The 10,918-nt window shown below is 38.4% G+C and overlaps 1 protein-coding gene across 1 annotated transcript; it reads right to left on the bottom strand.

Moving 5' to 3' along the window:
* Positions 1–2,696: 2,696 nt before the first annotated feature.
* LOC134663960 (uncharacterized) lies at positions 2,697–7,531 on the bottom strand. Its single transcript, XM_063520510.1, has 2 exons — positions 7,303–7,531; positions 2,697–4,489 (listed from the first exon to the last, which is right to left on the bottom strand). Exon 2 carries the CDS (start codon positions 4,481–4,483, stop codon positions 3,986–3,988), a length of 498 nt encoding a protein of 165 aa, XP_063376580.1. The 5' UTR covers positions 4,484–4,489; positions 7,303–7,531; the 3' UTR covers positions 2,697–3,985.
* Positions 7,532–10,918: the final 3,387 nt, after the last annotated feature.

Below are 10,918 nucleotides of genomic sequence, written 5' to 3'. Positions count from 1 at the left end.
CATAATAATACACTGTTTTATGTGACTTACTCAATAACTAGTATTTTCTAATGATTCAATGCACTTATAATTCAGCTGAGCCATATATATATACTAAAGCTTTATAAATGTACCTACATCTACTTTAGTTAATAATGAAGCTAAACTCTTCCATTTTACACAACGTCTCCCTCCTCAAACTTTAAGACGTGCGCTATCTACTTTCGAAGTATTGAAGCGCATCAATCAACGAAAACTTGGCTTAAAATGTACGTACAGGCGCGAACTCTTCACCATATCCCTATTCACCGAACTACAAGTTTGACAGTTTTGCTGAATACTCACTGTTGAAAAACTAACCCCAACGGAGGGGGTTGGGAGACTTGGGAGTTGGTCCCAGAGGGGGCTTAAGCGCCCGGAGCGTGAGGGGCCAACTTTGAGATATCGCGTTGCCCACATATTTATATGTTTGGTACGCTTTGGTTGTTATGCTTCTGTCAGTTTTGTGAGTTTTGTGCGGTGCTTGTATTTAAGTTGATATTAAAATAGAAAAATTTGTGTATCAAAGATAAAGGAGAATAATTTGAATATAATACTCGTACGTATTGTTGTAGTTAAATGATTGTATTTTTAATTTTTAATGACATTTAGCAAAATTATTTCTTTGTCAACGTACTTTTGGCAGGCCTATGGAACTCTCCGCGCGAGCTCGGATTAATACCTACGAATCTGCTCCCGTTCACGGTAGAAAAGCAAGCCAGTTGGTTGCCACACGCGCTCACGTACGCACGTCACCGCGCGCCGCACTGACAATTTTTACGATAGTTACAAGCTACGTAGTAGGTACCTACCTACTATTGAATTTCTTTAATTAAACATGTAATGTTTATTATGTATGACAAATGTATAGTTTTAGACATCTATCTATTTGAAATAGGTAGCAAATTATTTATAATTTATTTTGGTAAATGTTTATTTTAACGACAGTAAGTTAAGGGTTAACTTTACACCGGAAAGTGCCTACTCAGTTTTGCTCTGGTTAACTTATAATTAATTACCTGTATTCATTTGGTTTCCATTATTTTTCTTTATTGTGTAACATTAATCTCTATCTGGTTTTAAATTACACGAAGTTTTAAAACTGATTCTTGCTGGGATTATTGCGCGGTTTATAAAACGGCGTAAACACTGCGGTTACTGCAGGGACAAATGACCTTTTAAAATGACTATTTCGCAAACACTAAATCATAATCGGAATATTAGGTATAATTTAAGATTTAGCTTTCCTTTTATTTGACTCCGCTATTTAAGTAGGTACTTATTTATCATTTCTAAGCGTCAGCAACCCTAGCGTTGTGCCGGTGCGCGCGGTGCGGGGAGCGGCGCGTTGAAGGTCACTCCATTGTATTTTTGTGTAGGTACATATCAAAACGCTAGGTATTTGCGTTTTGTTTGAGAGATAAGTATCTGTTCGTAATAACTATTATATAATCTGTGCTTTTGGGCCAACCTGTAACATAAGTTCATTGGGCCTCCGGTTTTTACTTTCATTTCCTTTTTTCGCAATGCTACAATTATTAAATTATAAAAAAAACCAAGTGCATTGGTGTGCTCTTTACATAGTACCTACACATACGGGTATACTATGCAACATACAGTATGTTTAAGTGGCATAATCAGCGGGGAGCAGGCACTCGGACGTCCGAGCGCCCGTCGCGACCCGCCGCTTCCTGCAACCTACTGCACTTGCATGCAATTTCATGCAGCTTACATTTCTATGCGTTGGGTCTTCATTAATGCGAAATGCTTGTCTAAAAATATAGAGCGGTTTAAGTTTTAGGTGTTATTTTGTCTTACCTGGATCTTCGGCCTTCCGCCCGTGCATGTGGTATTACCTAAGCATTCATCTGCGAAGAGTACGAGTATAATGATTAGGAAATATTATTAGCGCAGTTTTACGTACATAAATACATCTATTTATCCATCCATCATCCATGGTCTATCGACCACAATAAGGTACTTGCACCTAATAAGGCCCAGTTTTAAAGCTTGCTCAATTTCAAAATTTCATACTTTTATAAGTGTAAATGAGTTTAAATTTCTCGCCCATGTTTGGTTAGTGCCATAGACAAAATTGCAAGTTCATATCAAAAATGAAAAAAATTAAAAATTAAAAGTGGGCCTTATTAGGCGCAAGTACCTTACTTAGAACCACTTGCGGTCACCAGACTTTGGCGTGTCCAATACTACCCTACTTACTATGTTGTGACGTTAAATAAATGTACATATTTTCTTTCTTTCTTTCTGACTATAGTTACTGTACGTCTACCTCTACCGCTTAACCTTTTGTGTGTAGGTATGTATGTGGTGGTCAAAAATCGTTCATCATTCCTTGATTTTATAAATTGTTTTCTGCCGTTCCTGGTGCGACGCCGACTTTCATTGATCTTGAAGGTATTGTAAACAGGAGAAGATATTTACGAGAATGACGTTTGATTTGCGGTTCTGTTTTTAAAACAGATGGTCTAAAAACACTTAGTTATTTTGATAATCAGTACATTTAGAAGCTGACTCTATAATTTATTAACATAAAGAAACAATAGCTGACTTGATTGCCTACTTTTTTTTTAATACTAACTCAGCACGATTGTATGTACTGTATATATCCCAATTCCCCCAAACATCCTTTTAGAATGTTTGAAATAATGAAACCATAGTAAAGTTTAAAATATTTATTGAACGTAGTTACACTAATATTAAGTACTTAAGAATTAAATTAAAATAAATCTCAAATCATCAACAGGTTTGGCATACATGTAGGTAGGTGACTGCGGTCCCATAATAAACCTCTTCATCAAATTTAATATTTTTGAGGCTAAATAAATAATCTAGAGCCTAAACTAACTTAAGAGATCAAAACTTAAATCAGGTAACGACAAAAAATATAAGGTACTTAATGTCTTATAATTATAGAATAAATATTTCGTTTTTAATTTAAAGAACAATGTTCAAAAAGTTAGTCTGGTCTGTAATTATCTTTTCTCCACTAATATCACCAATCACCGATTATCACATTAGTCGATACCTGCGCCGCCGGAGGCTGTGGCTGCGCGCTTATTTGGATTCAACGAACGAGCTATGATATAATACAATCAAGATATTTATGAGGAATAATATTTCACTTGTAGATTCGCATGGGTTCTAAAATATATACAGATATTTATTTTCTTATTTCACGCTTGATTTATCTTGCATTACGTATTACGAGTATGCCTATTTGTCCCGACTGTATAATTTTCTGCTAAGAACTGTTAATAGAATTCGATCTTAGTAAAAAGTTCCTTTAAACAATCCACTTTATCATTCCAACATTAAGGATATTTGATAACTTAACTAGCTTTCCTTAATGGTTCGCTGGACCCTTATCTATATCATTAACTCATGCTTGGCATGTGAGATTTTTAACAATCCTTTCCCGTTCCATTATCCCTTCTAACCTACACAACACCTCTATATCTTGATATGTTCCACAAATATACATTTCTCTTATTATCACAGCCCTTAATTTAGCAAGATAAAATTTACTATTAAATAACAGAATTTTAAACTATAAATTAAGAATAAACGGATGGTTTGATTCCATTAAAATGATAAGTACAATCATAGCATTAAAAATAAGTAGTCTCTAACAACACGGTTTTGTTAAATTTCTACCATAGGTATCTTATAAAACTTTCCTCCATTTTTGAGCTTTGTTAATTTGTTCCCTACATTTAATTAAAAATAGATTTTTATAAACTCCCTCTTGGTTTTGTTTTAATAGTCAAATCTTTGGCCATGGTTTGCAATGCTTTAATTTCTTGTGAAAAGAGGCCATGGCACTATAAATTGTTTTGAGCGGCATAGTAACGTCTCCGTATTACCTTGAGTGTTCTTATAGTTTACAGTTTTTCAGACGAGGTCTTTCTATTGTATAGGTATGAATAATGCCATCGTGAACCACTAATCATGAGAACTGAACCATGAAGTGATAGAATTGGTCAAAGTTCACCGGCTCCAGCTCAAAGTCTTTTTCCGATTTGTGCATCAGCTCGGGATTCCTTTTAAGGAAATTCCTGACCCAGTCCTCGCCGGCCATTCTCGAGTTGGTATCGAAGGGATGATTCAAGTGGTTGTCTTCAGCATATTGGTACGCGAGCTCCCTGATGTCTCGGCGAGATACGCCCATGAAGTACTGCTCCATACTCTTGATGTAGCCGACTAAATCTTTCTCTTGGCTTTCCGTGAAAACGCGCCTGTAGTGGCCCATGATGGGCTTGGGGTCGTCGGGCTGCTGGTACCGTATCTTGCTGGCGCGCCGCTGTAGGGTCGAGCGTGGTATGTGGAACGTCCTGGCGGCCAGTTTATACCCCATCTTCCCTGAGACTACAGCTGCTACAGCCCTCGCCATGTCGGCTTCGTTCCAAGACTGGCGGCCGCTCATTCTTTCGTATTTCCTCACCATTTCACTCTGAAATAAAAAATTGACACAATTATTTAAACATGTTCATAGGTGTTCATGTAAACATGTCAACCTAATCATTTCAATGCTATGTAATCGGTAAATGACGTAAAAACCATAGCCACATTGAATCGAATTGCGGAAAACTATAACGAGGAAAGAACATTAGGTACAGATGCGGAGCAATACCTACAAGAACAAGTGGTTTCATAATGTCGCTAGCCCAGTGGCAGTGCTAAGTTGTAACGTGAATCTTGGGCCACAGTATGTGTGTCAATGTCGCGCGCGGGGCTACACGGGTGACCACTATCGGGCGCTTCAAGTGGGCGAGGATTGCCAACCTACAGGCTTGCGCCGTTTACCGCGAACAGCTTGATGACAGTGCGTCACGCTTGTGACTGTTAGCGTCATCGTCATGATGCGAGCTACCTAACTAAACTACCTACTCGTATAATTGTGAATACATGATACAGTACGACCCACTTGATACGATTCTGGAGAATCGAATGGAACTGAATAACATCGGGTTTTGAGTGGGAAAGCGATGCTCTTGTTGGCTGGTGGAATTGACTTTTAAGTAATAATTATGGATGATAAATAATACTTAGCTTAGCATTAATTTGGATTTGATTTGTAATGTACCTATAGTTAGTATTTTCCTCGCGTTGTCGTAGTGAAACATTTTATATTTCACTCGGTAGCATAGTTTATTTTACTGTGCTGCCTTGAAACTCTCGCAACGCTCGAGATTCCAATTTTCGTATTCCATTTTTCCGCTTTTCGCATGTAGTTCATTTTTGGAATCTATCGCTTGCTCGGGTGTCAATATTAGGGCGAGAAGTTAAACATCATCTTTTCCCCCTTCTAAAACAAATAATTATTGAAGGTCCTTATGTGGTACCTACGTAAGTATACAAACTGCCAGTGAATTTTGTAGTGTTCTATTATTTTGGTATTTAAGTCATTCATTTACCTAAATTATAAGTGCAGTATTGAAGTGTATTGATTGCGAGTCGCAACAGACGGTAATAAGCGCGTCTCTTAATGTTCGGCGAAGGGTAACCGCGACCTACCGGTTTTGTGGACCACGTTTAATGCCAACTCGAGGTGAAAAATATACACAACCCGGGCCTCACCGTCAATTACGAATACAGTAAACGAATGAGTAAATAGATCCATTCCATTCTAAATGTTTACGTTCAAACTAAGTAGAAAATATAAACATTTTTCATGCGTCACTTGAAAACCACATAAAACAAACTCATAATGAAACTTAAAATGCTTTAAAATGTCAAAAGTTAAATACTTTACTCTCGTTAATACGAGTACAGTAGTTCTGTTAGTCATTATCATTAGACATAATAATTCTTAGTACCTACTGAATTATTACTAGAAATCTACCTATTTTACAACTCAAACTGATATAAAAATCATAATTTAGGTCCAATCAAGGCAAGAAAGTAATGTAAACTGGAGCGGGTGCGGTGCATTTGGTAAGACGGTGAGAGGAAAAGCCGACGATCTCCTTTCGATTTTATCGTTTTGGTCCCGTGCCCTAAATGACGGCTTGGCCACGGCATTGAGCGACTTGCGATGGCGGCAGCGACAACCATATGCGTGAACGAAAGGTCCGATCGCTGTGTCTCGCTCCAACCTATAGTTATCGCTGCCGCCGTCGCAAGTCGCTCAGAGTCGTGCCCTAAATGAAGTAAATGCAATAAAAGCGCCAGCGCCGGTGAAGGCGAGCGGATGATACAGCAACGCCTATCAGTTCACGTATGTGTTGCTAACCATGCATAAATACACTGCAACAAAACTTTATTACAACTACAGCGGGATACAAAACGAGTAAACATTCTAGGTAGTGATAATGAAACGTTGCGGTTGCGTTGAAGTTCTACTCGCTGAATTGCACTGCAGATTGTGAGCACGGCTGCGATAAAGTATGGCGTGTTTTTCCAGCGCGATAACTCGGGAAACGCCGAGGCCCCTTGTACATATGTAGGTAGGTATGCGTGCGCACGCACGACTCAATACCTTATACTTATCCGTATTAGGTACCTGATTTGGCAAATCATTAACTTACATATTCAAACGACCGATTCGATTAACACAATACCTTTAGTAATGACAGTCGTTTGGCCGAATCATTAGTAAATAAGTTAGGTTACTAGCACTAAAGGGGAAGTACCATTCAATAATGATCGGACGTCCTTGATCAACCGCGTCGTTTACTCTTTATCTATCAAAAAGAAATACGTCGTCATCGGTCAGCTGTTTGCGTCCGCTCCGTCAAACGCGTCTATCAACACAAGTCCTTACCAAGTAGTTTTTACTACGCGACTTTACGAAATCGTTTCGAATCCATTGCGGGCCAATTCTATGAATAGCCTTGTTAAACGCCGCACCCTGTGAACGAGCGGAGCAATGGAAAGCGTACTCAGAATACGAATCGTCTTGGAAACGTTATCGTGCGAAAACGCGGTAAAGGTACGAGCACGGCGTGAGGCGAGGTTAGTGTGACGCGTGACTTGCAAGGTCCCCGCTGCAATGCACGATGCGCCAAGGTTGACTCGCTCTTCGATACAAGAAAACTACGGTCCATTTAACAATAAAAAGTGCAATTACATACTAGTAATAGATATGTGTGACGTTAGGTGAGATCGCTGCACCCATCAGAGCCGGGAGGAGAAATCTGCAACGGCTTGTCACCTCGGTGCATCGGTCGCTGCAGTTGGACAATAACTTTCCTAGCGCATATGTGACGTGTAGATTAGGAAAGCATGCGAGGCGGGGAGATAGATAGGTTCTCAAATACTCACCGTCTGTTTGTTCGGGAGCGCGTAGGCAGCCGGCAGGGGGGGTGGAGTGGTGGGCGAGACTGGCGTTGGGTGGCTGCAGCGGTACGTGCGACCAGGCGGGCGGCGCGCGCGGCACTGGCGCGGGGCCCGTCTTGCCCCGCCGCCGGCCCTGGCCGTGACGTCATCTGGCCAGGGCCCGACTACGCACAGACTATTTTTGTCCGCACCTAATTATCTAGATCCTTCCTTTGTTCAGCTGAGTACTTACCTCACTGAAAAGGAAATTTTATATTATTTTATATAGGTACCTACCTGTTGATTCTCTATATAGGCATATGCAAGCATACATAGTTTAACTTTTACTTATGTAATAAAACCATTTTAATTAAGTACCTAATATCCAACATTACTGCCCTGCAATTAAGGTACCAATATCTTGACTCCATTAACTATAACAAGGCATATTAATATAACATTGCATTAATTCTACTTATACGAGTACATTTGCCTTATTCAAATTAACAAGTAAATTTAATATGACATCATTATAATGCACAGTCTGTAAATTCAATAATAAACGAGTTGCAATTCAATGTGCAATGATGCAATAATATAAAACAATAATAACTGACACCCAATTTTACTTTATAATTTATGATCTTGCTTTCTTACTCGGTGCCTATTTACTTACCTAGCTTCTAATCTTTTGCAAAATTATCTACCTATGTTGCGTGACATAGAACTTATCAGCTTATCATTTTGATTCTAGTTTGCCTGCTCATCTTTCAATATTTAGTGAAATATTGTAACCTAGTGTATCATATTATATCTATATGTATGTACCTAGATTATGTGAATTTATTGCACATCAACAAGTTTGCACAAAAACCTCAACCTAATATACAGAATGTAACAAAAATAGTGGGGATTCGTTAAAGGGCATATACTATTCAGTAGGTATTGTGTTCTGATTCGGAAAAATTGTAAGAAAGTCGACCAAGTCGACCAACCCTCCATACAAAGGCCAGAAATTTTTCTGTTCAAAATAAATTCTCTTCTACTTTTTCCTAATCAGAACACCGAATGTGCCCTTAAACGGATCCGCACTATTTTTTGTTACAACCTGTATGTATCATATTTGATATTTCGCATAATAACAAAATACCTAAGTAGGTACTTAACTTACACTGAAAAGTTCCCATTACTTACCTATTCTTTTTATTTTTATGCAGACATAATTTAATGCAGGCGCAAGTACTTCAAACATACTGGCATCCGCGTCGCCAGAGGAAAACCCACGTAGTATGTGAAAATACATGTCACAAGCTCTATAAACAAAGGGACGGTATATACAAGTAAGTACAGGCTTTGGCCGGGGGCCAACACGTTAATCGCTGAGTGACAACGGAGATGCCCGTCGGACTAAACTGTGGCCAAAATTGCAGCGGCGGACGGGGTGACTCATGGGTTTGTTACCCGTGTAGAAATGGGCCACGCAAGCGGGTCAGAACATGCGTAATCGTGAATTCCCATGCCGGAATTTAGGTATTAATCCCTACAGTATACTGTCCTGCACGGATATCATGTTCGCATTTATATCACTTGTCATGTCATGCGTCACTTTCGCACTTTCAAACTTGTTAAAACGTGACAGACATGGTGACAGATGATAAAAAGGCGACCATATTAGCCCATCTGGTCCTGGTTTATCAGGCGAAATATTAGTAGTAAGTACCGGAAATTTGTTCAACATTGGCTGACATGAAAAATTCTGATTTGCTACCAAGCAGCCAAGTTAAATATAAAAAAATACAACAAAATGCAACTTATATCAGGGTCGAACAATTTTAGAAACTTAGCTGATGGATAGTGTTGTCCAAGTGATCTACAATCGAGTTAAACATCAAGCTGGATTAAAACGCAAAACAATATCATTAAATTATTTACATTTTAAATTGACACATGTTATGTCATTCAATTCAATCCTAGCAAGTAGATACTTGCTAGAGTTAGAGCAAGAAAAATCTGCAGCGATTTTGATAGCCCAGCACGCAGTGCAAGTGTTATTTATACGTCATAATTTCATAGAAGTTTGACGTTTAATCAATCAAAATCTCTGTAGACTTTTCTTGGTCTAACTCTAGGAGTGAAACATACACATTTTTGCACTAATGTGTAATAAACGGTATCTCAAAAGGGTTAGAAATATTAACGTGATTGATAAGAAAAAAATAAAGTACGTAGCAAACAATTCCCCGTTTGCATAAAAGTCCTTCATTCTGTTCCACCCGATATATGTATAAAAAAACCGGGCAAGTGCGAGTCGGACTCGCGCACGAAGGGTTCCGTACCATAATGCAAAAAAAAACAAAAAAAAAGCAAAAAAAAACGGTCACCCATCCAAGTACTGACCACTCCCGACGTTGCTTAACTTTGGTCAAAAATCACGTTTGTTGTATAGGAGCCCCATTTAAATCTTTATTTTATTCTGTTTTTAGTATTTGTTGTTATAGCGGCAATAGAAATACATCATCTATGAAAATTTCAACTGTCTAGCTATCACGGTTCGTGAGATACAGCCTGGTGACAGACGGACGGACGGACGGACGGACGGACAGTGAAGTCTTAGTAATAGGGTCCCGTTTTACCCTTTGGGTACGGAACCCTAAAATATTTCAGTTTACTGTCCGCTTATCAGTGACACTCACTCACTCAAAGGGTGTTAAAATAAATGAGTGTTGTCGACAATTCATAAATATGTACACTCCTCTCTTAAAGATTACCGTAGTGTCTTAAACTAAACAAAACCTTGCCATAGAATGTATTCCACAGTCGAAGGATTCGCGGGAGAAAACGATGATCAGACATAAAAGTTCTTGTGGCAAAAACGAGTGTTTTAGAAAATCAAACATCCATAAATCTATTATCGATAAGTCATAGGTAGATTAATACTTAAAATAATATGTAACTTCTACTTGCTGTAGGTAAGTTACCGTTGTAAATAGTTAAATGCAAATCAATTGCGAAGCGGTACATAATTTCTGTATTACATATATTTAGTACTTAAAAATTTAAACGTAAACTGTAGTATACAGTGCCAAAAGAATAGGAAACTACCAATAGGTATATTAAAACAGAAGAAGATATCGAACTTGTTTCGCGGTAGCTATCTTCTTATAAAATGTAAAAAAAAAACAAATATAACGTTATGGTAACATCGATTACAGACATGTCGATATTTTATTTTGTCAATCACTTTATGTTGCCACAAAAACTTGTATGTCTGATGATGGTTTTTAATTACGCATACTTATTACAGCTCTTAAAGTCACGCAGGTACAGTCAACGTTAAAGATATGTTTGTATACACTTATGCACTTTACTCCTTTGTGATAAGGCGAAAAATATAAATACTCCCACTATACTAATATCTTTGACGCCGACGGTACGGTATAGATATGATGGTAATTAGGTGTCTATACGAGATACGAGTCAATACGTGACAGCGTGATAGTGACAGTTTATGTTTCCTTCAATAAGGTGGTGTTAAACCGAAAGTGGACTACCTATCGTTTTTATTAGTATTCCGTACCCAAAGGGTCCCGTTGTTAACGGGACCCTATTACTAAGGCTTGTC

The sequence above is a fragment of the Cydia fagiglandana genome, chromosome 4 (assembly GCF_963556715.1).
Source record: "Cydia fagiglandana chromosome 4, ilCydFagi1.1, whole genome shotgun sequence".
Taxonomy (NCBI): domain Eukaryota; kingdom Metazoa; phylum Arthropoda; class Insecta; order Lepidoptera; family Tortricidae; genus Cydia; species Cydia fagiglandana.
Note: the sequence above shows the minus strand (reverse complement) of the source record. Positions and strands in the feature narration are given on the sequence as shown.

Coding starts and splice junctions, on each gene's coding strand:
- LOC134663960 (XM_063520510.1), bottom strand. CDS start 4,483: ATGGTGAGGAAATACGAAAGAATGAGCGGCCGCCAGTCTTGGAACGAA.